Source organism: Etheostoma spectabile, chromosome 12 (genome assembly GCF_008692095.1).
Source record: "Etheostoma spectabile isolate EspeVRDwgs_2016 chromosome 12, UIUC_Espe_1.0, whole genome shotgun sequence".
Classification (NCBI taxonomy): Eukaryota; Metazoa; Chordata; class Actinopteri; order Perciformes; family Percidae; genus Etheostoma; species Etheostoma spectabile.
In genome coordinates this window covers 1,229,880-1,257,597 of record NC_045744.1, presented here as the reverse complement: position 1 = coordinate 1,257,597, position 27,718 = coordinate 1,229,880, and the positions used below count along the sequence as shown (strand labels likewise).

The 27,718-nt window shown below is 42.7% G+C and overlaps 1 protein-coding gene across 9 annotated transcripts in view; it reads right to left on the bottom strand.

Annotated features, from left to right (window-relative positions):
* pard3ab (par-3 family cell polarity regulator alpha, b) overlaps positions 1-27,245 on the bottom strand; it is a 351,497-nt gene extending 324,252 nt beyond the window's left edge. For all 9 annotated transcript variants that reach the window (XM_032532544.1, XM_032532550.1, XM_032532546.1 and 6 more), the window contains exon 1: positions 26,862-27,245. In XM_032532544.1, the coding sequence (XP_032388435.1) occupies positions 26,862-26,981 (120 nt within the window). In that variant the 5' untranslated portion in view covers positions 26,982-27,245. The remainder of the gene's footprint in view (positions 1-26,861) is intronic.
* Between the last annotated feature and the right edge of the window lie 473 nt (positions 27,246-27,718).

Genomic DNA, 27,718 nt, shown 5'->3' with positions numbered 1-27,718 from the left:
CCGATTGTGGACCCTGGCCGATTGTGGACCCTGGCCGATTGTGGACCCTGGCTGATTATCGGCTCACTTTTTTTTTTGGCAGTTTGCAGATTATCTGTATTGTGTTTTCTTTGCCTGATAACTGATAAAGTTAATGGATTATAAAGTGTTCTACGTTGGCTTGGCTACAGCTCTGTGTCAGTACCTTTGCTTCAGTTTCTCACCAATGAGACTGACTTCATGCCCCTCCCCAACACTATCTGACTCTTTTACTGGGGATTATGATGAAAGTTTCTCATTCATTAAATAATTGCTTAAAGCTTTATTGCCTAACTTTTTGATATCAATGAACATCCGTTGCATTCCAGCCATTGCCTAGTGAGCTGCTACAAATCTAATTAACAACTCTCTGGATTTCTCAGTGTGACCATGTTCAGAAGATTGTGGCGTCCGGCGACTTTCCCGCTCGAGTGAAGATAATGACCTCTTCTGAAGAGTCCATCGTGTTTTTTTAATCCTCCATGTCCAAGCAGCAACCATGTGGAGGGGCTGGGGGTGGGCTTGTATCATGTGGACGCGCTAACAGCGTGTTTGTCATTACTTAGTTTAAATGCTTTAAAGCTATAGTAACTAAGTTTTGGGTGCTCGGGTAGCTCAGTTGGTGGAGCAGGCGCCCATATATAGAGCATATAGTCCTCGACGCAACAGGCCGGGGTTTGACTCCGATCTGCGGCCCTTTCCTGCATGTCATTCCCCTCCTTTCATAGCTTCAGCTGTCCAGTCAAAGGCCTAAAAATGCCCCCAACAAAATAAATAAAATAAGTCGGATTTGTAACAGTCCATTGACTGAAAGATTTTAATTTCAATGTAAATCCATATATGTTCCAAATATCGGTTGTTGTTTTTGTTTTGTTTTATAAATCGTATTAATAATAAATTGAATTTGTATAGCGCTTTTCCCAAGCTCAAAGTCGCTTTACAGAGTAGAAACAGTAGATCACTATATATATAAAAAAATAAAAATAAAAAAAACTAAGGATAGGCAGAACAGAAGAGATGGGTCTTTAGACGGGACTGTATTGGCCTTGAAAGACCAGTATTGGTTGATCCCTAGTTCTGATACACTACTTTATGACACATCGTCACACACAAGGGCCTTGTTATCCCTGAATATTCGGTCTTTTGAAAGGCCATTGGAGCTGTTGTCACTTTGTATTCCATCAGGTCCAAACATGTTCTGAGCGAAGCCACACACACCTTGGCCAGTCCTCCTCCTATCCCAGATTAAAAGGCTTTCAGGAGGTGAGTCACAGCAAAAATCAATGGCTTCTCCTATAAAAGCATCTGGTGACACCTAAAGCCCAAATGTCGCCAATCTCTGAATAAAAAACGAGTTACGCACATAGCTGATCCTGTTATGAAGCTGGGTGTTACTCGAGGGATTGGGAGATGTTGTACCAGAGGATTTGCGGGGGCAGAAGGAGTAGGAACAGTTGGTCAATGGGCAGACAGCGGTGCATAGGATTATTCTGTAAAACATGGACTCGCACACGGAGGCAGGAACAGTGCTCTGTCTGCCAGCATCATGTGACAGTTTGACAGCATTCAGGAATAACTGCCAACTGAATCAGCCGTATTACAATAAAGCTCAGCAAAGAGAAAAGCCAACATTGTAGGCTGAGCTATACATCTTACTATACATAACTAATATCAGAGCGAGGCAGAGGAGGTCTGCAGACCAATATAGCTCCAATGGGACACACAGGGTGCCCGAGGGTTCTGCAGGAGAGGATCGTACTTCATGACATGGGCCTTTGAGTCAAAGACAAGAGCAATGAAAAAGGAAAAAATGAAGCAAAGAAAGAAGTGGAGTAAGAATCCCTTTATCATTGTTTGCCATACTTTATATCTCACAAGCCTGCAAAAGAAATAGCCTGTATTTGCATGATGCGTATTTTAATAAATAGCATTAAGTAAAATGTTCTTTTTATGTTTAAATTCTGATACGTTTGACTTGGATTTCATTTGATTACTATGGGTGTAATGGTGTCCCCGCTGGGGATTCTTGTACTAGCTCAACTAATTATGCTTTTATTAAAAGAACATATCAGCTGTAACACCTGTACACAGGAACTTTTAGCTAAAAGTAATGCAGTACTATAGTATTGCACTGAAGAACTGATAGAACAGTCAAACAAGTAGTTAATTAAAAGATGTGACATGGGTTCCTCTGACAGGGCTGGTGGGGTACTTAGGACCAAAACGTTTGGGAACCACTGAAGTGAAAGGTCTGATGTAGTATCAGATCAGACTGTGTAGGGGCTCCACAAGTCAAAACCTGGACTATCTGACGAAGGATCGTACCTGGATAGGACGCGATCCCTACCCTGCAGATCAAGTAATTGGTAATTATTTATTTTTTTAAAGGCAGTGGTCTGAGCAGAACTGCAATGTCAAGGTGTGGTGTGTGGACCCATGACTTCACATCTGTGGGGACTATGGAGGCCTGTACAGACAGAGACGGGGACAAACAGGCCCGGACAGGCAGAAAATAGAGTACAGTACAGCCACTGATGTCTCACAGACATTGTTGTGTAATGTTTATGGACGCACTTCAAACAGAGGGAGCTGACAGCTAAACCCTTTCAAAGTTTATTGAAAAAGGACATGGAGGGACGTAAGAGAGGAAAGAGCATGTGCATGTCCATGTGTGGGGCGGACGGGCAGGACAATATGCTTATCCTGCAAGCAAGATGTCACGATTCTCACAAACTCTGGTGTCCATGTGAAATACTCTACACAATGCAGAAGTACTAGGAGTGGAACAGAACAGGTTTGCGTACTGAACCGAAATGGTACGGGTGTCTCGGTCCGATACATGAATGTACACACCGAATACATGGTAAATTAATGAATGTAATGCAGACTTAATGTTAGATACACGTTTCTTAGAGACACCTAATCTGTAGCCCCCGCCTTAGCTCTGAAGCTCTGTAATAATAATAAGTTTAATAATTTATACTTTTTATAGTTTATAGTGGGGGACACTGTGTTTTTGTAGCCGCTAGTCGAGCGCCACCTCCGGTCCAGTGAGTGAGTTCGAGCTAGCAGCGCCCTAACATGGCCGATTAGCAGTGACGGACTGGTAATCTGGCATTTGGGCAGATGGTCCGCGGGGCCTTGTGGGCTGTTTGGGCCAGCCGGCCAATCAGAGAGCTGCATGATTGTCCCAGCCATGCGGCCCCTTAATTGCAAACAGCGAACCATATAATTTCTCTCGGCCACCTTTTAAGCATCAATAATAATATTCTCTGGCAAACTGATTTGACTTCTCCAAATCCTTCACCAGTAGAGTCATCTTCACAACCTTTACATCAGTCTGCATTGTTTTGAAGTAAATTTACTCATTCAGATCAGATGTTCAAGAAACGTACATGGCTTGAAATAAAACAAATCTACCTGCATTTACTTGATTATTTGTCTGCAAAAGTAAAAATGAAGCAATGCCTTCTGGGAATTTCCAGACAGGAACTAACCAACGCAGAACAACACGCCTGCTGTGGGTCTCAATGTGGATTACAGAAGCTACAGAGATGGAGGCAATGCTGCAGGAGGGAGTGGAGCAACCGGTCCAGTAAGGCTGCTTCGGAGGACTAACCATGGTTTTATTATGGAGCGGCTGGTTCTGATGATTTATCCTTTTTTTTTTAATGCATCGGGGGTGTGCATTGATATGTCTCGGTGCAGTTTATAGCATGGGAGTTTCCATTCTCCATCGGCCACTGATGATTGGCCTAGCCTTTGGCGAGTGGTGGCGCTGAAAATATCGCAATACTATGCTGCATTGATTCCCCCCCCCCCACCCCCACCCCTGGTTGAAACTAGAAAGGTCTGCCTGCATGTCGCACTTAATACCAACAATACTTTCTTTTATCTTTTGTGGATGAAGGTGTCACCTAAGTAGAATTTTGTGATTTGCATTTTCATAAATAAGAGATGCTGTATTTTAAGTTTTATAGCAGATTGTGTTATGTATGTAAGTTCCAGATGGCGTCTGGAGATGATGTGGGCTACTTATTGTTTACATCTGACGTTACACACTCAGGGGAGAGACTGTACGGCACTAGGCAGTACAGCCTGAGACAGGCACAACAAAAACTAAAATTGCCTCCTGCATTTTTGTTTTGCTTATCCTGTCCAATCCTATCCAGTCTGAACCGAGGTATGAACAGAACAGGGACTTCTGGGTAATGTTCCACCCCTATGCACTACACAGACTACTGCTTATTCACCTCTATGTTAATGCGGTCATCATCACCAAACCTGCATTACTACTTCCTTAAATAAATAAATAAGTTAAATATGAAACATTAGAAAGGCTTACTTTGTGTTCTGAACATGTTGCTTACATTTCACTGTGAAAGACAAACAACTGGAAATGACTAATCTGTGAGAAAGCAAAACATTTTTTAGCAAAAAAAAGGAGCAAATATCATCTGGGACATCTTGCTGCAAGAGACTTTATCAACTTATTGACTGAGCTTTTAAAATCAAGACAAACGGTTTCATGAAAGCTCAAGCATATGTCCATATGTGGATCAAAGCTCTGAGAGAGAGAGAGAGAGAGAGAGAGAGAGAGAGAGAGAGAGAGAGAGAGACATATTTAAAGAAGTGGGTTGTGCAGATGGTGGGGGAGGTAATAGAGCTGGGATGTTGGAGCACTGGGAGATGAAGATGCAGATTGCAGTTTCCTCCTCTAGAGTCTGGAGAAAAAAACTAGGGGGGTGTTAGTTACAGCAAGAGATGAGATGAGATGAGATAGTTTCCTTTACTTCTCCAGGAGATATGATGAAATCACACAGGCAGAACCTGGGAAGCTCGTAACATCCATCTGGGCATTTGGGTAAAAAGTGAGTCATGGTTGTAAAGTACGTCGGTACACAGGGTGTTACTAAAATCATTGTCCCCCTGTTGAAGGTACATAACATTGCCAAAATGTTTAAGACAATGCAGTCTTTCATTTCTTTTAAAAATCCCTTCATCTGTACTTAGACTTAGTTAAACATGTTCTTTGCATGTGAAACAAAGAAGGTTAAAAAGGTTTATTTTTTGCTGTACAGGATCCCATGAAAGCTTAAAGGCTAAGCATTTCTGATCCACTCTTGAAATTTTTATTCCACTTTAGATTTGTGTGCATTGGAAGCTCGCAAAGTAGCATACGTGCAGAAAAGTGAACCCAAACGAGTGCGTGCACTCATTTACCCTCTGAGAGTCGCAGCACTGGTGATGTAAGATGATAAGCGCAGGGTCAGGAAACTGTCTGGTCCAATGAGACAGACATAGATACACAGGACGGCAGACAAAGCTTTTGTTATGGAAAGCGGTTGACAGAAGTAGGGCTGGTCAATATGGAGAAAAATCAAATATCACAATGTTTTTGACCAAATACCTCAATATTGATACCGCAACGATATTGTAGTGTTGACTATATGTGCATGCACAAACTATTTACACAATGAGATTATTGATAAATAATATTCAGTAATGTGAATATAATGACTAAATGGTTAATAAAAGGATAAGAATAGAACAGCTGGCAATATCTTCCGCAAATTCAACATTCATTTTCATTGTTACGCAGACGACACCCAGCTCTACTTATCCAGCAAACCCACCTCCTCGCTCCCCCCCTTGTCCCTTACTAACTGCTTACTTGAAATAAAAGACTGGTTCACCTCAAACTTCCTTAAACTAAACAGTGATAAAACCGAACTCCTCCTCGTAGCCACCAAGTCCACCCTATCCAAAATCAATAGTTTCTCTCTACCAATCGACAACTCCTTGGTCTCCCCTTCCCCTCAGGTCAAGAGTCTGGGCGTCATCCTCGATTCCTCCCTCTCCTTTCAGTCACACATAAATAATATCTGCCGGTCTGCATACTTCCACCTACGCAACATTAACCGCCTCCGTCCGTCCCTTACCACTCACACTGCCTCCATCCTTATCCACAGCCTCGTCACCTCCCGCCTTGACTACTGTAACGCCCTCCTTTTTGGCCTTCCTCAAAAATCCCTCCATAAACTTCAACTTCCTCAGAACTCAGCAGCTGGTGTCATCACCAGAACCCCCTCATTTCATCATATAACCCCGGTTCTTCAGCAGCTCCATTGGCTTCCAGTTCAATTCAGAATACAATTTAAAATCCTTCTCCATACTTTCAAAGCCGTCCATAACCTTGCCCCTCCATATCTATCTGAACTCCTACACATTGCCGTCCCCTCCCGCTCCCTCAAATCCTCCTCCTCCATCCACCTCACTGTCCCCCCAGCCTGACTTGTCACCGTGGGGAGCAGAGCCTTCAGCCGCTCTGCTCCCCAGCTCTGGAACTCACTCCCACCCGACCTCCGCAATATCGACTCTCTCCCCCTGTTCAAAACTAAAAACCCATCTGTTCCAGCTCGCTTATCTGTAAATACACTGTTCCTGTTTTGTTTTTTTGTTTTATTTGTTTTGTTATAACTCCTTACACTTTTCTGTTTCCTGTATCTGTCTTTTATTGTCTGTAAAGCGACCTTGAGCGTTCAGAAAGGCGCTGTTAAATGAAATGTATTATTATTATTTACAATAGTCTGGTAAGTTCAGAAAATGACATCACTTTATTGTAAATTAGCCTTTAAAACCAAGAAAATACAACACTTATTCCATATTACGATATCCAACATCTAAGACGATACCTATCACGCTATTGATATAATATCCATATATTGCCCAGGTCTACAGAGAAGCCAAAGGTCACTACTCCTCTACGTTCTACTGCAGCAGTCTTGTAGCCAAACAGCCACCTTTTAAGGTGTTTTCTTGTATGTTTGTCTCAGTAGGACGTGAATAGTTGGTCTTTCTTTAACATTGTCTGCAAAATAACTTTCCCTTTCTTAATGAGTCTTCAGAAACGGCTGAATAATCCCCTTTAAAATGAGAAGTTGGAGTAAATCAAAATCAAAATCAAATAAATAATTCATGTGCTGTTTATAGAGAACCAGCTGGACTCGGGCACAAGCCGTCCCAATCTTTGGCGGGAGCGAGGCTTTTTCCATCCATCGAGTCTGGATGGTGAAGATAGAGGTATTTGCAGAATCTGTCTCCATGCCATGCTTTCACAAAGCCTCGCCGGACACAGGGCAGACCGAGCTTCAAACTCACGACGAGTGAGGAAACCAAAGAAGTCGACAAAACCAAGTTTTCAAAACCCAAACTCCACTGAAAATCATTCGCTTAAACCCAAACAGGTAAGGAAAGACAAAGGGCTAAAGAACTGGTAAGCTTAGCCGGATAAACAGCCATCTAGTTGTTTTTGTGTCCAAATTTTTTTATCTCAAAATTAAAAACAATAGACAAACAATATGTTGAGACATGAGAAAGTGTCTCAGGACCAATGAAAAATAAAAACACAGGGGACAGACGGGAAGGAGGGGAAACAACAACAACACAGCAGCAAAAGCGACGTCAAACAGCCATCTAGTTATCTCCACAAAATCCATAATGCAAATTCATAATCTTGAAAGCACCATTGATCGATATGCAGTTAAACAGTAAAGACCTACTTGCACAGTGACCAGTATTGTGCACTCATCTGTGTGACAGATGAGTGGGTCAGTTTCTGTCAAGGCGCTGACACGCCGACCCGATTATCGGCCGGCAGTCTGGCGAGGACGGGGACTCAAGGTTGTTTGGTGTGTTCTGTGCCGTTGTCAGTCAGAGGAGCTGTCGGCCTTCATTTGGGCTGATTTGACTCGTTGAATCGGCCTGAATGACCAATCTGATTGGTGGAGTGCTAACGCATCTCAAAATCTGACAAAGATCTTTTACACTGACCCTCAGGTTCAGCTGCACGGCCTCTTTCTCCTTAGTATGTTTCGTAAAATATGAGATCGTACCACCATTATGGTCGGTTTTGAAATTTCAGGGAACCCAGACCCACGTGACACGTTTGTCCAATCAGCTGCCGGTTTCAACTTTTTGGGTGGCAATACAGATTAGCACCACCTGCTGTTATGGACAAATCTTACGTTTTACGCACACGCAGAACGTTTGCTCAAGTTGGCGTCGCTTCAGTGTGTTCCGAGGGGATTAGTTCGACTGAAGAAGGTCGGCCGTCAGGTTGGTGGGTCAGAGCCAGAGGAATCTGGCCATTTGATTGACATCCCAGAAATGCCCAGGCATCAACTATGAGAATGCCTCGGGGGTTTCCTGTTGTGACACAGCAGGCCAAGCTACTGCAGCAGGCATTAGGAATAAGGAGGACATGTGACACTTCAAATGTAAATCAAGAAGAAGAGCCTGGAACGTTTACGCTTAGAATCGCTTTGGACTGCATAGATCAGCAGCTCCATGCGCTGAGAATATCTGAGTCCATAGCACCGCTGGGATTTCCACCAAAACCCTACAAAGTTCTGATAAATAAAATGTATAAAAATACAAATTTAAGATATGAAATTTAAAGTCCTTTGAACAAAAACACAATAACAAAAAGTTGCCAACAGGGACGTTGTAGAGCGTCCTCTGGTGGACAGACTATGCAACGCCATCACTAACAGGGACGTTGTAGAGCGTCCTCTGGTGGACAGACTATGCAACGCCATCACTAACAGGGACGTTGTAGAGCGTCCTCTGGTGGACAGACTATGCAACGCCATCACTAACAGGGACGTTGTAGAGCGTCCTCTGGTGGACAGACTATGCAACGCCAACTCTTATAACATGGTTGACAGTCCGTTTTTATTTAAATATTCATTTATCAAAATTATTTGTCATTATAAATCATTCTGATGATTGAATATATAAAAAAAAACAAAAATTGGCCCTTGTGAATGCCGAGAGATCGGGAAATGCCTAATATCGGTCGATAATATCGATCGGGCTCTAAGCTGAAGTAAAGGAGATGAGGAAAAGTATCTCACTGACCAAAACAGGAAATGTGTTGGTGTTCCAGAATAGACCCGTCTGAGTTTTGTCTTGATATGGTTTAGGTGTGGCTGGGTTTAAGCAACCAAGGGGACTTGGATCAACTTAGGAAAGACTCAAAGTCATGGTAATAAAACTAAAGTTGGCGCTATAAAAACCATCATCAAACCATAGGCTGCGGAGGCCACTTTGTCATATATCTTTCACATGCCCTGCCAATTTTATTTAACTTGGATGCTATTGTTTAGAGGTTTTATGAATAGCCTCCCATTCTTTCCTTTTGACACCCTTGCCATCTTATGTTACAAGTTCCGGATGCCTATGCATTGACTTCAGGTGACAGAGTGCAGAAGAGTGAACAGGCCCAGGCTCCGGAGAGATGGGTAGAGATTCTGGGCACAGCTTAATACGTGGATCAACATAGTCTAAATGGGGTGCTTGTTTCCAACAAATGGCCTCCTCTTTGAAATGCCAGGCGTGTATGGTTTGGTGTCCTAATGCATGTGTGTGAGAGGGCAAACTTAGGAGGTGAACACAGACACACAAATAATCTTGTCTGATCATGTCAAAAGAGGCAGCGGTCCCAGGCCGGAGCTGACACAGTTCATTCACACACAGTAAGCTTTTTATCCAGCGAATGGCTTTTTCTGCCTCGACTGTCACCACTGTGATAAGCTGCATTCAAGTCGCATTAAGAGTCCATCACTGTTTGCTACAAAAGGCCATGTCTTTAGGTTTAACTCATTCACACAGAACAAAAGTGGAGAGGATGTCTGTACAAGCAAACACTTCCACACAGAGCTGGGTCATATGGACAAAATCTAACATCCAGACATTTTTGACTAAATGATTTGATGTCTATGTTGCGGCGATATTGCAGTGTTGACTGCTGGTGCTTTCACAAAATATCTACACCATGTGATTTTTGATAAATAACCATCAGTAACATGGATATAATGACTAAGTGGGTACAGGCAAATAACAAAACAGAACAATCTGGTGAGATCAAAAAATGATATTTGCGGACTTTACTGGAACCTATCCTTTGAAATGAGGAAAAGACAACACTGGTCATATCACGATATTACATATCCAAAACAAAAGACGATATCTAGCCATATAAATTGGTATCTATATAATATCAATATATTGCCCAGCCCTATTTTCACAAATACAAACCTAATAAAGTAAAAGATGAGTAAGTGTGAACAGCATTTTGTCTATTTTTCCATGCTACCATGCTACATTTGGACAGCGATAAGGGTACCGATTAGGGCTGCCCCAGCAAACTATTAAAAGATCTTTGGAGCATTTGTTCCAATATGTGGCAGAGAATCTCCAAGGTTAGATCAAGAGCTAATCTTAACATTTCCATTCATATGAAAAGGTCTTTTCCTTTGTATCCTTCGGTTTACTGTGACATTCTGTGAAGACGCAATACAGCATCCTTGTTGCACTTTATTCCTGATATAACACTGTATATCCCAAAATAACCCCAAATATCTAAAACCCTGTGCTGGAACAGGCTCACAGGCTGCACTAGTTTAGGTATTTCCACAATTGCTATTGGTCTAAAATATCCCCCCTTCACTTGTGTTTCTGGTCATTTATTTTTTTTTATTTATATATTTCTGTGTTCACAGCTCTTTTACTTCTACGTTTCCCCTGGACTGAGTTCTAATTAAATGGCGGCTAACCCTTCATACAGTGTTTCCTCACCACAGCTGCTCTTCCCCTTGTTTTGGTTGACACCATTTCTAGTTTCACCTAGTTATTGCTTCCTCTTTCATCTTCATACTCCCCCGCTGGTGAAGACAGCCTCCCTTCTCCGCTCTACTGTCTCCAAAACTATTCCTGAATGTTTATTGTACTTTACAGCTAATTAAATCAGAGGTTTCTGTAATTGTAAGGCAACAGAGTAACCTTGCACCCAGTAGACCACAGCCGTGTTCAATAACCTCAGTCCCATGGGGGATTTATGTGCACTGATCTTTCCTGCTCTCTTTTGTTTGTTGGGCCTAACGCAACCTCTCTTCTGCTCTGCAGCTCAATCAGGTGGTCAGATATTGTTTTCCTGTGGTCATATTGGACACTGAGGGTCCGTTTATCTACCAGAAGCGTTTAAATTATTGTGGTTTCTGAGGCAGCCCAGCAGATTCACTTCCTCCGACTTCAGAGCACAAATGGAACGCACCATCAGTCTAGGTTATATGAGGGTATTGCAGTATTGCAATTAGATTTGAAATGTATTATTTTTGAAACGTCTGGGTAAAAAAGAAATCTTTTTTTCCATTGAACAAATTGTATTTGATTGATAAATAAAATCTATATTTCTTCCATTGTACATAGGTCCTCCAACATACAATTGCAGTCCTGTGTCAGTTCCAGCTGCACTGATGATGCAAGCTGCAGGAAGGCAGACGACGCGACAGTCTGAACTGCATCAGACATCTTGTTTTGTCCACATGTCTGACAGGCAGCACAGAGACGCAGATCATCCACTGGATCTGTCACTCATCGTGATGTTTGTGTGGCGGCGCTAAGGGCATGAGGGATGTTTACAGGCGTAGGAACACCAACATGCCAAGGTCTACACAAGAAACCCACGTTGACAGGGAAAGGGAAAACACGCTGCTCAAATCCAGACATGAGGGAGTCTTGCATCATCAGCTGGTCAGTCAGAAAGCAGATTGTCCTGTTGAGCAGCATGTGTGTCTCACATACACTCATATCTCCAGGTGACACAATCTGGAAGAACTAATTTTGCCTTAAAAATTACAATGAACAGTCCGTCTTATCTCTTAAAATTACTGCCATATTACCCAAGAACACATCGGGCAATGTGAAGCCCTGATTTTCTGATTATTTCACAGCCTCTCTGTGTGAACGGTGAATTTTAAATCACTGGGCAGACTGCCTCCTGACATGTGCAGACCAGCCATGTCAAAAACACACCCAGGAGAGAATAAAGGCTTGGAGTCTGGAGGAGGCAATAAATCAAAGTCTTTCTCTCCTCTATCATACACAGTGAAATCGGCCTGTCATTCAAACCTGATCTCTAAAGATATATAGATCTATAAAGAGTCAAATTTACTTAAATGTAAATGCACTGTTCTTATATAGCGCTTTTCTAGTCTCAACGACTACTGAAAGTACTTTAACATAGTAGAGAAACTATTCACCGTTCACACACACCGTGGCCGAGGCTGCCGTACCAGTGGCACCACCTGCTCATCAGATACACACTCACACACATTTACACTCTAATGGCGCAGCATTGGGGCAACTCGGGTTCAGTGTCTCGCCCAAGGACACTCCAACATGGAACTGCTGGGTCAGGGTCTAACCACCAGCCTTACGATTGGTAGGTGACTGCTCCACCACCTGAGCCATGGTTTCCAGGAGCAACCAGGACAGCAGGGAGAGATGTCACACTTATGAAGAGTGACGTTCAAGGCCACCATGCTTCCGCTCTGCCCAAAGGCCAATAACTATCTGTCAGAGGCACAGCTCTTGCTCGGCCTGTCCTATATTTAGCAGACAAAGCCTCATCAGCCTAAGTACTGAATTCAATTTCAAGGGACATCATTATCTACACTCATAAATCATTAGGTTATGTTAATGCGGGCTCTTCATCCTCAGAGCAGCATGTGGTTTTCCGTGTCCAAGCTTAACCTCACGCCCGTCTCCAAGTATCACCACGCTTCAAATATTTGGACTCTGCCGATGTATGGCCTCCATTCCCTCGAAATGCATTTGGGTTTGCATGGGGAACATGCTTGTTGGCCTGAGCTTAGCACTTCTTCTTTTTTACACCACTATACCACCAGGTTCCTCATTTCACTGCTGGCAATTAACCGCTGGGTGAGAACAACAAGCTCTGCTAGGAGGGGAAAATAAAATCACATTTTAAGACTCTGGTCGGAAGACTCCCGCAGGAAGTTCAGAAAATAATAAACCAGCATCTAAACTACGAGGCCACAAAACAAAACAAGAGCAGAAATACAACATGAAGAGAGTAACCGTTTGGTAAGAAAATGAAGTCCTCAGACTTAGAGCAGGCCAATATATTGAGAATATTTCAATAACGATATATGAGCCTAGATATTATTATTAGTATTAAACTTTGGATATCGTGATATGACACAAGTGTTGTCTTTTCCTGGTTTAAAAGGCTGCATTACAGTTCAGCCATGTCATTTGCTCAAGTTACCACAATAGTTGTTCTGTTTGACTTTACCCACTTAGCCATTAAATCCAAACTATTGATGATTATTTAACTAAAATGTCATTGTGTAACTATTTTGTGAAAGTACCTATTGTCAGACATATAATATCGCCTAATATTGGCATCCAGGTATTTGGTCAAAGGTATCGTGATATTTGATTTCCTCCATACCGCCCATCCCTACTCAGACCCCATCCCATCCCCAGGCGGCATCAGGCTGCACTGGGGGATACTGTATATGTGAGCTCGGCTGCTGTTTGTTCAGTGTCCTGAAATTCCTCAGGGACAATCCTCTCCCTGTGCTCCGCGCTCCACACAGAGAGTCCTTGACACTTCAGTCCCTCTGTCCGCTGGGTGGACAAGCGACACTCAGGCCTGTGAACAAGGCCAGCCTGCCTGCCGAAAACAAGTGCACATTCATTTTTCATTTAGTGGACACTATGGTCAAAAGTCCCACTGAATGAGCAGATGGGGGAGGGGGCCGATGGGGCTCGTACTGACTGGACTCCTCAAACATGGCGTTTGGTCAGAATAAAGAAAACTCTAATTTTCTAACTAAGCACCCAAGTATAATAGTAAGGGCTATAGTGCAGTACGTTCTGTATTTTTTGTAGTGTTGGCCATCAACTATATCAGTTATGAGTACCCCAAATAACTGTGCTCTGAATGTAAAGTGACATCTCTAAAGAGTTTGGGTAATCATTTTACTTTCTTCTACTGGCTTCATTTTGTCTTCCAAATAAGATCAGCTAACCTTTCCAATCCTCTCACTGCTCAGGTTTCTTGTCCAGTCAGACTAGCTGTTGCCATGTTACTAGATCTCAGAATGATACTAACATAAGCAGGGCTGTGTATTGTTCAAAAAGCTTCGATATTGGTACCAACAAAAAATTGCAACATTACAGCACAAAACTTTTTATTTATTTTTCAGCTCCTACTACATAAGCCCCAATTCTGACAAACCTGTGTTTTATGTGAGTATCGTGCTACTTTATATTTTTATTCCTTTATATTTCATAGGGAAATATTGTCCTTCAGTACATGGTCACCTTATAGTGTGATATTGCTATTTTTTAATTAAGTTCAGCTCAAATGACTACTTAATGAAATAGACAATTAGGAAACGAAACTGGTATTAATTTGGTTCATCGTAAAAAAGGAATCTTGAGTGTGAAAAATGTATTTGTTCTATGAAAGTAAACTTTCACATCTTTGTGTTTTGGAATGTTAGTCGGACATTGTGACGGGCGTGTCTTACTATTTTCTGACATTTCATAGATACACAATAATTAACAAATAATCTTTTTTCAAGTTGCAGCCATGTAATTAAGTAAAGGATTGGAGTTTTGAGTATTCCCAGATGGTCAGCCTGGCAGCACTATGAAGCAATGTCAAAGTGGTACGCCATGAAAGAGAGAGAGACATTTTTCAAATACACTCATGACCAGAAGACTAGGAGTCCACAGAGAACATTGTTCCTCTGAGCGGGCTACGTGGAGACAATGTCTGGGCTTTGTAAGCTCCGTGTTTGTTATGGAAGAAAGTTGATGACTACTCCGTTATGCTTGGCCAGCTTAGGATAACTATCAGTTATTTAAATGTTGCTGTGGCTCAAACCACAAAACTCCAGAGTGAATTCAACCTGAGATGACTTGAACAGAGAGGTGAATACAACGCAGTGTTCTCGGCACAAGCAATGACACTGTTCTGCAGGCAATCACTCAAACTGCTAATCACTTCAATAACATGGTCACGCCAGACGCATATATGCAGTGTATCTAACGGTGGAGACCTACTTCAACAAGACTTGTATTTAACATCCAAGTCATGAAATCTTCTTGGAGTCAAATCATCGTAAAATAATCACACTTGCGGTTGGCTTCTGCAATGACCGTATACTCCTGAAAACACACAAGCTTTCTCAGCATCCAACCCTGGTTTTCCACACTCTTCTGGGAAGACGCACTAAGACTCCCTTTCATAAATAAAACATGGCTTCCAGCTGGAAGGCCTGGTAGACAAAGGTGGAGAAAAACCATCAGAGCAGAGCAGATATCATAAAACGCTTTCATAAGCTTCCTGATCCTTCTTCCCTGCACCAGTTTACAATCCGGCTTCCGCTGTTTATGGAAGAAAGTCCACAGCTGAACCAAAAGGAGGGGTGGGGAGATGGGGGGTGGTGGGGGAGAGACGACTTGAAATCTAAAACACCACCCTGTGATGCAAGCACTCATTAAGAAGAACTTCAAGTGTGGGTGATAATTTTCTGAAGCATCCGTCACCCAAAATAGTGTTGTCAGTCGGTCTCTGGCCGACTTTGTTAGTCTGCGGGGCCCTGCAGGGGGACCAGTTCCGTATGTAGCCAGCTTTGGTGCACATGGTTAGGGTGCCAATGCCCAGCTGACTGGACCCATGCCAGGGTTCAAGTAATCTGTTTGCATAGCACTCTGTAAACCACTTAAGAGCTCCGTGTCATTAATTCTTATGATCTGGACTCTCATTAACTATGGTCTGGTCTGGTTGGGAAGCCCCCCCCCTCAACAGGGTACATTAAAGACTACCTTTACAGTTTTATGTGTTGTGCTCGTTTTCAATGCTGGGATCATTTAGGAAAAGCGTCAGTGATGACAAGGGCTGAATGATATGGGGAAGTTATCTCATTATGTAGTTATCTTTGACTGTACAGCACTTGGTCAATTGTTGTTTTTAACTGCATAAAAAAGTATGAATCATACTTATCTTCCGACAGTATTATAACAAATCACACTAACTGGTGTTATTCCACCCAGATTTCTTTAGTCGCTTAGTTCATTTTTTATGCTTTTTGCTAAATAAAGCATTTCAAAAGCGCCGTTCGAGCACATCTCTGGTAAACACAAGATTTAAAGTGGAGCTTCTGCATGGTTCTTTGTGAACAAACTTTTACAAATCTGTGGATTAAATGTGTGATAAAGGAGTGAATTTATGGAGGACAGCCCCAGTGTTTCCCCTAAAACTGTGCAGGGCTGGCAGGCGGCCAGGGCAACAGGAACCCCCGTCAAGCCAAAACCTATTTTTAAATTCCAAAAATAACGCCAAATATCCATAGTTCCCCTAGATTCATTCAGCATTGCACTAATGAACGGCAGCGACGCACCGCCGCGAGTGCCGTAACCTACCGGCTACAAACAGGCTCGGTAATCAACCCCACGCCAACGGGCTGACGGATTCTGTGTCGTTTTAGCTGAGCTGGAACAGAGAATTTACTGATACCACAGTTAGATGATGTTTTGCCCTCACGGTTCTCCGTGTAGCGAGTTATGTGTAGTGAGCACAGCAGCGGACATTAATATGGGTTCCCCCAACCTGGGGGTCTATATAAAAGACTTCAGATACACTATTAGGGACCACTAAGGTCTATATAAAAGACTTCAGATACAGTATTAGGGACCACTAAGGCTATATAAAGAGACTTCAGATACAGTATTAGGGACCACAAGGTCTATATAAAGACTTCAGATACAGTATTAGGGACACTAAGGTCTATATAAAAGACTCAGATACAGTATTAGGGACCACTAAGGTCTATATAAAAGAGACTTCAGATACAGTACTAGGGACCACTAAGGTCTATATAAAAGAGACTCCAGATACAGTATTAGGGACCACTAGTCTATATAAAAGAGACTTCAGATACAGTATAGGGGACCACTAAGTCTATTAAAGAGACTCCGATACAGTATTAGGACCACTAAGGTCTATATAAAAGATACTCAGATACAGTACTAGGGGACCACTAAGGTCTATATAAAAGAGACTTCAGATACAGTATGGGACCACTAAGGTCTAATAAAAGAGACTTCAGATACAGTATTAGGGACCACTAAGGTCTATATAAAAGAGACTTCAGATACAGTATTAGGGGACCACTAAGGTCTATATAAAGAGACTTCAGATCCAGTATTAGGGGATCACTAAAGGTCTATATAAAGAGACTTCAGATACAGTATTAGGGACCACTAAGGCCTATATAAAGAGACTTCAGATCCAGTATTAGGGGACCACTAAGGTCTATATAAAGAGACTTCAGATCCAGTATTAGGGGACCACTAAAGGTCTATATAAAAGCATCCAAAGAGCACCATGTCATGGGGCCATTAAAAAAATAGCCTTCCAAGTGCTACATTACTTGTAAATAATGGGAGTGGATCCATTCCTGCTGAAGTGAAGAGTGGTTGATGTGGATTAAAAACTTGAAAGTGTGGTTTTGACAGCACCCCGGTACTTTATGTTCTAGCAAACTTGTCCAACAAGTGGAACATTCAGTTCGAGGAGGATTTCTGCACCTATAGAATAACCCATGGAAGACCTTGTAGCAGGCATTCTATGAGACAATATGAAAGGGTTTCCTGGTACGTTTTCAATAATATTTTAAGTTGGTGAAATATTCTTTAATCTCCAGCAGGGTGCTGAATGACCCTTTCACTCTTTAACACAGGGTACTGTACTGGAAATAGGAATGGCATTATAGTCAACGGTTGCTCTTACTGTCACAATTGTGAACAACAGCATGTGCAACTTCTTAAACGCAAATGAACTTCAAATGAGTCTCTCTCTCTCTCTCTGCATTTCTATTATCACATCAACATCATGATGTCAAACAATAGTAGGGATGACAGATCACATGTGTAAATTACTTAGTGAATCAGTGTTATTTAGTTGTTACAGAAATAAAAATCTAAAATGCGCAGCAAAGAAGCCTTGTTGGAAACCTAGAAATGCCAACATCATTAAATGGCAAAAACAAATAAAGCGAGTCTCATGTCCTGAGGTAAATAATCGATGATAAACTGTGCAGCTGCTGACTGTAATCATCTTCCTGGTGTTTGAAGCTCTTTCTGTTATGTCAATAATTTGATGTAATTCTCATGTTCAAGAACATTTGCAGAGATTGTGTTTCACACAGGAAGCCTCACGTGGCTACCTTTCTTCAGTTCCTTCCCGTACTCCTTTAGGAAATTAAATGCTGTGCCAGGTCATGTTTTAGGACCTTTTCACAGTAGTTTGGTCAAGGGCAAAGGCAGCGGCCCGGGAGATCATCGGTGAAGCTTTTAATCCCGCACTGTGCCCGTTTTGGAAGCATGAACCCCTGGCTGGTACAGCCTGGTGACATGAGGATCAAACAGATGAACTGTAAAATGATTTGAGCATTTGACCCAACATGGGGTCGATATACTGCACCTACACTAACAGTACACTCACATTTCTTTAGCTCCAATCAAATCACTTGTCCACACCTAACCTTGGACAATACATACAGTATCTAAACTAAATATGCATGGTATGAGCATGCCCCATGGATGGAATAATATAACTCCTGTTCAGAATAAGCATTTTAACACTTGCAATGCCATATTGCATTGTTAGCAAGTAAACAGGTGAGATAAAAAGCAAGGAGAGAAAACCATGCAAGGTCTAGTTGTAAAACTTGTTGCACATGGTTCTCTCTTTACCATGCAGCCGTCAACAATCATAGACAGTTAAAGAAATGGACCAACAGATCCTGTTGCTCTTGGCGGACACCAGTGAAGTCTGTTAGGAGCTCTTTCCTGGTGACGCTGAGCGTTACTGCGCAGCCTCCAACTGAGCTTGAAGACGTAGCTGTGACATGAGCAACCTGTCTAAAAGTTGTAAGTCTTCTGGTAGCTGTGCAAGGGAAATCTCAATCATTCCCAATCAGCAGAGACGGAGAGGTATATGTTAGGAGATAACATAGACACAGGCTAATTACTGCTAACTAACAGGCTAGTTAACGTTAACACAGGCTAATTACTGCTAACTAACATGCTAGTTAACGTTAACACAGGCTAATTACTGCTAACTAACATGCTAGTTAACATTAACATAGACACAGGCTAATTACTGCTAAATGCTAGTTAACGTTAACAAAGGCTAATTACTGCTAACTAACATGCTATTTAACATTAACATAGGCACAGGCTAATTACTGCTAACTAACACGCTAGTTAACATTAGTAATTAAACCTCAAGTTTTAAATGCTTCAGATGTAAAGTTATTTGCTGTCAAAGTGGCTCCAAAATTAATAGGAGTCAATGGGATGCTAACGGCGGGTGAGTGCTTGGTAGCATTAAATTGGCGCCACAGGAGATACATTTTGTGGACGCTCGCCTACCCCCTTGGACAAAATGGGCGGCTATATCGTTTATTGGCAACTGTGATAAACAGATGCAGTTCAACCTAACTAAATACTGGAACAAAGACAAGCAACTGGGTAAGTAGACCAATGAGGTTTGAGGTAGCAGAACTAATCTCCGTCCATAGTAACATCTCTGACAAGCCATATCACATGACCATTCACATACACTGGGCACGCAGGTGCCGGTGTCTATAAGAAGCAGAGTGTCTGACGTTACTCTGCAGGAGAAAATCAGGGATGTAGAGGTTGTAAATACAGAAAATACTTTGGAGAAAGAACACCAATTGCAAAAAAAGCAGGAGTGTTTTGAAGCGTCTTTTTTAGGGGATCGGAAACTCCGGATAAGTATGGATGCAAGGCTCAAACGGTGCAAAAGATATTAGTTTTCAAACCAAAAAGTAGTAGTGTAGATTAGGGCTGCACACTATTGGGTCTCATCGTCTACGTTGCAATTGTGCGCATGCGCGATAGTCACATCTCAGGACGTTTCAATGTTGATGCTAAAACCTTTTTGGTGCTTGATAGAAAAGTAAACTTTCGTTGTTTTCTTTTTACATGATTGTTAGCGGCGACCCTCCGCTGGAAGATGTGGCAGCTGACACAGTGATGCACATACTTTCCCATGGGTAATGAAGATTTTCCTTTGAAGACGTGGCACATTTCTGGTGGCGAACATGTTAAGCTGTAAGACTTTAACAGCGGTAGTTAAGACTCACAGCATGGAGGACTGCTGATCTCCAGGCCTCATCCTCCATCAAAGGCTCCGGCACACTAATTAATAACAGCCATTTGTGCAATGAATTGAATGATAGCTTGAGCCCACTGCAGCACATAGGAATGACATCAGGATTAAAACCAGGCTGCCAGATTGGAGTCAGACCACAACAGTTCTGCTCAAATGTGAATCCGTCTTTCTTTGGATAATTTGTTGTTGTTTTTACTTAACCTGTGAACTGTCAATTTCACACATGAACATATTTTCTCCTGCCAAATCATATACCCTCTGGTTTGCTAGAACACCCATTAACCACAGGGCATTTTTCAAACACATTCTTGTTCTGGAGGACATCTCATCATCTTGAAATTTTCAACTTCAACATCACCAGAAGTTAGCGTTGATGGCTAGCATGATTAGAAGATGATTTGTCATATGATTTTATGTAATTCATTAACCAAAGAAATGCCAGAGTTTACAGGTTTCCACTTCTCAAATGTGAGAATTAAATGTATTCCTTTCTTTGATGCAATTGTAGATTGAACACAATCTACAATTTTCCACTGTTGGTCAGTGACAAACAACTTGCAGACAGCAACTCCGGCTCAGTAACGGAAGCAGACATGAGTTGCAGCGCCGAGGAGTTCATCTGAACCCAGAATTTGAAGTCAGTCCTAATAAAACTATTGTTGGCCATTGTTTGGATTTTATTTCACAGATAAGGGGAACATTGTATTGTGATTCCAGGGTGATTGACAGTGTTACAGAGGAAGAAAAATAAAGCCACACTTTAGAGCTTACTGTGTTCCATGGCTGCAACACAACGAGCGCCTGGAAGCACGGTGGTCGCTATGGAAACCAAAACTTTCACATGTTGTGGCGACCACCAGCTCGCCCAGTAGAGCATGCGCCCCATGTAGGCCCAGTCCTTGGCAGCGGCCCCGGTTTGAATCTGACCCTCGGCCCTTTGCTGCGTGTCATCCCTCCTCTCTCTCTCCTTTTCTGTCTTCAAGCTATCTGGTCAATTAAAGGCCATAAAAAGCCCCACACATAATCCTAAAATAAAAATGAGCTTGCGCATGTGAAATTTTTTACCGATGATTGGATTTGAAGGCCAATTTTCCAAACAATTAAAAAAACATTGCATTGGAATCTTATTTTTTGTTCTTGATAGCCAATCCTACTTAAAACTGAGGGCCCTGTTTTAATGATCCGAGCGCACTGCGTGCGGGAAGCGTCTGGCACAGGTGTGTTAAGGGCGTGTCCAAATCCACTTTTGCTAGTTTGACAGCGGAAAAAAGGGTCCGTGCGCATGGCGTCTTCATTAATCAGAGGTGTGTTCTGGGTAACATGCAATCAACCAATCAGAGGTCCTGTCCCATTCCCTTTAACAGCCAGGCGTATTTGGACCTTGGAGCATTGCTGTTATGATGGAGGATTTACACCGTCAAATTTTTATTTGTAATATTTGCATGTTTGTGTATATATGTAGTACATAATGTGCGCGCTGTGCAAGAGCCTATATGCATTTTACTAATTTTATGTTAAAAATGCTGCGCTATTGACCCTAGACCAAGTTTTTGTTGATCAATGGCGTGATCCCTTTCTGCTGCCTCAAGATAGCAATACGCACAGAATGCACCTGAACACACCTCCCTGTAACTCTTAATTTCCACTGGTTGCAGAACAGCTGTGGATGTGCTCCGCCATCCGTCAACACCCACCAGGTCAGGATTTGTTGCAGAACGGCTGACAGCTGAAGATCTTGCAAGTTCACGTAGGATAGAACCACAAAACCACCAACAGCTCGTCTCCATCCAGAGGAGTAGAGGGGAAACAACTCTGTGCTGTTTTCAAGGTGTAGTGCAGGGAGATAGGATCACCGTGAGCACGCTCTATTTTATTTTGAAAATTAACAGGATGTTTTATTTTTTTCTGTGCTTGACTTCCTGTCCCGCACTCTGTTGTGTGCTGTGCCGTCAGTGGAAATACACACATTGACTTTAACGGAAATCTAGTGACTGTCGCTGTTCCGGAGCGGATCCACAGACGTTCCGCAACTGGTGCTAATTAGGAGTAAGACCAGCACGCCCATGGGTTCACAGATGGGCACAGGTACATTTGCTTTAAAACAACGTGGGCGCTGGACGGGAAATTGACAACAGCATCTGTCTTAAACCAGCAAAGACTGCGCCGGGTGAAAGAGAAGGCCCTATATGTTAAAGCTACTCATACAGACCAACAGCAGATACTGCTGCTGTTACCTGCAACAGGTCAAAGTCAAGTTAAATCTGTCTGCCTCAACGATGTGTACACAACAGCCAACTCCTCCAGAGGAAACTCCAGCAGTGTGAGGCTAAGAAAGGAAATCTGCAGTGTGCCGTGGTGTGGACACAACAATCCAGACACCTGATATCCCCCAGGAGGCTTCGGAGCGTTAGAAATCTCATGGTTCTTCTGACATGCCTATGCTTATGTGTCACTTGTGGGTTTGGAGCGGTAAACTGCCAGACGGTTTTCTAGTCAAGGGTGTCATTTTAAACGCTTGCCACACTCAGTCAGGCTGGTGAGGATCTACCCTATGATCTGTGGATGGAAAAACAGCAGGGGAGGATAATCAGACGCCACTGGACTTGTCAAAACTAGTCAAGACTGATTTGATTTTAAATTACAAATCAAGCACTTTATTTTAACTACTTGGCTACTTCTCAGGTTTATTGTTTTCTTAAATAGGTTACCAAAAGAACATTTAGTGGTGCTCTGATTATATCTGTCTTATAATATGTCAGCAAGTAACGCATCATCAAGGCTGTGTTAGATGTTGATGAAAGCCTTTCACTCTTGCACAGTTAACCACATGCACATTGCACACATCATTTGGGTGATATGAGTGGAAGATGACTGCAGAAATGACACAGATCTGTGTTTTGGATTATTATTTTTAAAGATATGGCAGAGCAGATTCCCAAAACAAATCCAGTGTGGCAGGGTTTACATTTTTAGGATGTAAATTGAGGGAGCAAAAGCAGTATCGGCTCCAAATATCAGCTCAAGACAACCGGCAGCCCGTATCAGTCATCGGCTTCGGCTGATGAAAAAGAATCGGCACAAAAAAAATCCATATTGGTTGATCCCCAGTCAAAACATTCACAGACTTTGAAGCTGGCAAAACAGAGTGTGAGTGTTGTACACTAGTTTCCTCATCTTTCTAATTCCAGTTAGGAGGTGGCTTAAGGCTCTCAGAAGTGGACCGTTTTTTGGTTGTTTTCTGCAGGAAGCATTCCTCTCTAATGACAGGGGAAGTTACGAGAAGGTTCATACAAACACTAAAACACACTTAAATTGGGGCCTCTTATTAGGGCGGGCTAACCAAAAATAGCTGTGATCTCCAACGTCTGTGACCAAAAGACTTTCTGAGACACTCGCCAGACATGAGACGTGAAAAGTCCCAACCTCGGTCAGATGAATGTAGGCAGGGTGTGGTAGAGCCATAAACGCACGTCTGAGGTGACGAAACAACCAGGGTGTTTTTGTATTTTAAGGCAGTATGTTTTGTTGTGGGTGAGAAGTTCATGAGGAGTGGTTTTATTTTTGGTTTTAGCATTTTAGATCAAAGCGTTGAAGAAGAAGAGAATCAAACATGTGGCCTCGTTTTCACAGAACACAGGACCAGGACAACAGATATGACAGCGATCTGATTTCAACTGGTAACAACAAAAGAGTTCATTTACAAAACTCTATGGAGAACTGGCCAATAAAGAAACATACTGATATAGTGATACAATATCCAATTGTCATGGTCAGCCACTTTCAAGGGGAACTTACTTAACTTCTCTCAACTATCTGAGAACCAAACTAAATTCAAGATTAAAGAATAAAATCCCGGTTAGGGTTAATTAATCAATCAAACTTTATTTCTATAGCACATTTCATACAAGTTAATTTAACACAATGTGCTTCGTGCAAAAGAAACATAAAATAATACTTTGTTCGGTTATACGGAGTAAAATATATACAAAAATGCATGCATGCACGCACAAACATTTGTAAAAAGAAAGATTTTTAGCCTTTTTTTTTTAGATTAAGTGAAAGAGTTGGTAACTTCTCTACACAGGCACACTGCAGGGTTCACTAGCAGATCTTTACCTGCCTCGGCTACACAGAGATATTCTCCTGCTCTCCTCTGACTGCTCACACTGAATTATTCAAAAAGGAGAGGAGGATCCAGATGACTTCTAGGTCACTCTCATCGCAACAAAAAGAGACGGCCTTAAAGTTAGCAAATGGAAGGGCACAAAGTGTTAATTATTTAGGAATCTTGACAAGCTGTTTTAACATTGTACCTTAACTGAAGGCTGGACACCAAGCCAAAAATAAATTACCATCTAGTCTCGCGTTGCCAGACCTTCCTCCACAGCATTGCAGAGGAGGGTCTGGCTAGTCCACACAGCATTCTGGGATTGGAGAAAAAACTGCTCTGGTTGATGTGCATTTCTTTAAACCAATCACAATTGTCTTGGTTAGTGCTATAGGCACCGGACGGAGCCGCGGTGCCTCTGCTTAATAGTCTCAGGAAGGAAGTTGTTTTGGTGGAACATGTGTACGTTCAGAAGTAGTTTTAGTCGTCAACAGAAGACTCAGATGTGACAGATAGTCTAGCTAGCTGTCTGGATTTACCCTGCAGAGATCTGAGGACCAGGTAACCATAGTCCTCAGATTGGACAGATAGTCTAGCTAGCTGTCTGGATTTACCCTGCAGAGACCTGAGGACCAGGTAACCATTTCTCAGATTGGACAGATAGTCTAGCTAGCTGTCTGGATTTACCCTGCAGAGACTGAGGACCAGGTAACCATAGTCCTCAGATTGGACAGATAGTCTAGTAGCTGTTGGATTTACCCTGCAGAGATCTGAGGACCAGGTAACCATAGTCCTCAGATTGGACAGATAGTCTAGCTAGCTGTCTGGATTACCCTGCAGAGACCTGAGGACCAAGGAACCATAGTCCTCAGATGGACAGATAGTCTAGCTAGCTGTCTGGATTTACCTGCAGAGATCTGAGGACCAGGTAACCATAGTCCTCAGATTGGACAGATAGTCTAGCTAGCTGTCTGGATTTACCCTGCAGAGATCTGAGGACCAGGTAACCATAGTCCTCAGATTGGACAGATAGTCTAGCTAGCTGTCTGGATTACCCTGCAGAGATCTGAGGACCAGGTAACCATAGTCCTCAGATTGGACAGATAGTCTAGCTAGCTGTCTGGATTTACCCTGCAGAGACCTGAGGACCAGGTAACCATAGTCCTCAGATTGGACAGATAGACTAGCTAGCTGTCTGGATTTACCCTGCAGAGACCTGAGGACCAGGTAACCATAGTCTTCAGAAATCCACCAAAGGTTAGAACGCCAACGCAGAGAAAGCGGACGGGGACGGACATCTGGCCAAAAAGAAGGACATCCGAAGGAATTTGCCCCGTTAACAGAACAATCACAGAAGTGGAACGTTGTGAATATAGACAAATTTCCATATAACCTGACCTTTTTACAGTGGGAATTTCAAATGTAAATATGAATTATGGAAACTGAAGATCATAGTAGTGTCGGTTGGCCAAATAATTACACATAGACTAAAGAGGACAAGAACAGAGTTGCACTTTTGAAGGAATTCAAGCAAAAGATATAGTGATGTTGATGGCAAACATGGGTGAGTTCTACTGCATTCTGGTGGACAGAGGATCAAGGAAAAGATCATGGTTATGATGCTCTCGTACCCCCAGTCCCCTCTTATCTGATCTAGCCAGAGAACACTGCACATAACGCATGGAGCTGGTTCAAAGGTTGGTTACTTTAGGTTCACTTTCATCTCCGAGATTTATGTGCCAGGTCCATGCCTCCACCAGTCAGCTGGAGCTTGGCACTGCAGCTTCCCTCCCTACCCTGCAGGGCCTGGTGCCTGCTCAGACAGCCATGCAGCTTCTTCTTGGCAAATTCTGCATTTAGTCTAAAACTATAATGCAACACAACTTCTCAGATAGGCCTTTGTTCTTGCTCTTCCCCATTTTGCATTTGAAGCATCACTGAATTGGCTGAACTTCTGTGACATTACTTGCATTAATCTAGCTAACTCTCCTGTCTCTGCCATCATAATGAGCTCAACACAAGTCGACAGAGGGGGACTTTTGACGTTTTTCGTGAGAGACACTCACGAACTGAGAGAGTCTAGACTCTCTAGGACTTTCCTGTTGCTAACTACATTGCTCTAAGCCGAAGCCTCAGACTCAGTCTTACTTTTGCAGCCTGCTGGCTAGCTTGCTAGTAGGCTAACCTCTGCTGGCAACTTTCAGAGGCATGAACTGAGCTCTTACAACTGGGGAACGAAGTCGTGCTATGTGTGTATATATATATATATATATATATATATATGTATAAATATATATGTCAGAAACTCCCACTTTCTCCTTCAAGGCTCCAACAAAGCCACAGACTACTCTGCTGAGCGCCAGTTAGGAACTTCTGCGGCTTTACAAACACAAGAACCACAATGGCGGTGCGCCTTTCTTTGAAAGCAGCACGACGAGCAGCACGCGCACGCAGAATATACGAGAGCCCGTGAGCTGAACAGACCGTGCAACACGAGCACAGGACAACCGTTCGCTCTTCTTTGCATTTATTTTAAGTTAGCGCCATATTGAGTGCGCGTGCGGAGCACCCCCCCGGGACGTCACAACAGTTTCCAGGAAAACAAAAGCTGCAAGAAACCAAAGTGGCCGCCGCTCCACGTACCTTGGCGATAGCCTTCTTGTATCTCATGACAGCCTGCTGGATGAGTGTGTGGACTTTGATATTCCCATCCCCGCACGGCACCACCACCCGGGTCCTGCCAAAACACACCGTGACTTTCATGGTCTAGTATCCGAGATCTTGCCCAGATTCGGAGTTAAACCGAGAGGAGGAGGAGGAGGAGGATGAGGAGGAATCCGCGTGGAAATAAAACAGGAGCATGGGTTGTTGGTGTGCTCGGCTCCGCAGCTGTGCCGGTATTCCGTTACAGAAGCGGGGTCTGAAGGTCTTTCCGCTTCTCCCCGCCGGACGACATTGTTTTCTGTGTGTTTTCAGACCACCTGTTTAGCTTGTCTCTCCCTCCTTCCCTCTCTCGATCCCAATCCCTCTCTCTCTCCCTCTCCCTCTCTCTGCTGAGTGCTCGGTCATATGCTGCGTTCAGGTGCGTTCGGGAATGTTGAGATCTAGAGATTAACGTCCAACGTGAATGACAAAGGGTAAAGAATGGAAATGATTTCAAACAGGCCTATAATCTCATTGTTTCTGTCAGTATGACGGGGGAAATTAATAATTTTTTTTAATTATTATTTTAAATATTAAAAAGTAATATCACACTAGGGGAATTGATTGTTTCCTGACCAAACATATTAATAATACTGAAATACAATTCTATTACAATACAATATCTGTACTGTGCAATTTCATTACTCTCAATGTCCAATATCTGTTACACACTGAATACAATCTCTACTATTGGGCAATATTCAAATAATGTGCAATGACCCACACTGTATATAAAACCATATTTATTTCTTTTATATAACTATATAGCGTTTCAGAACTGTGCACTTTAACCCCCC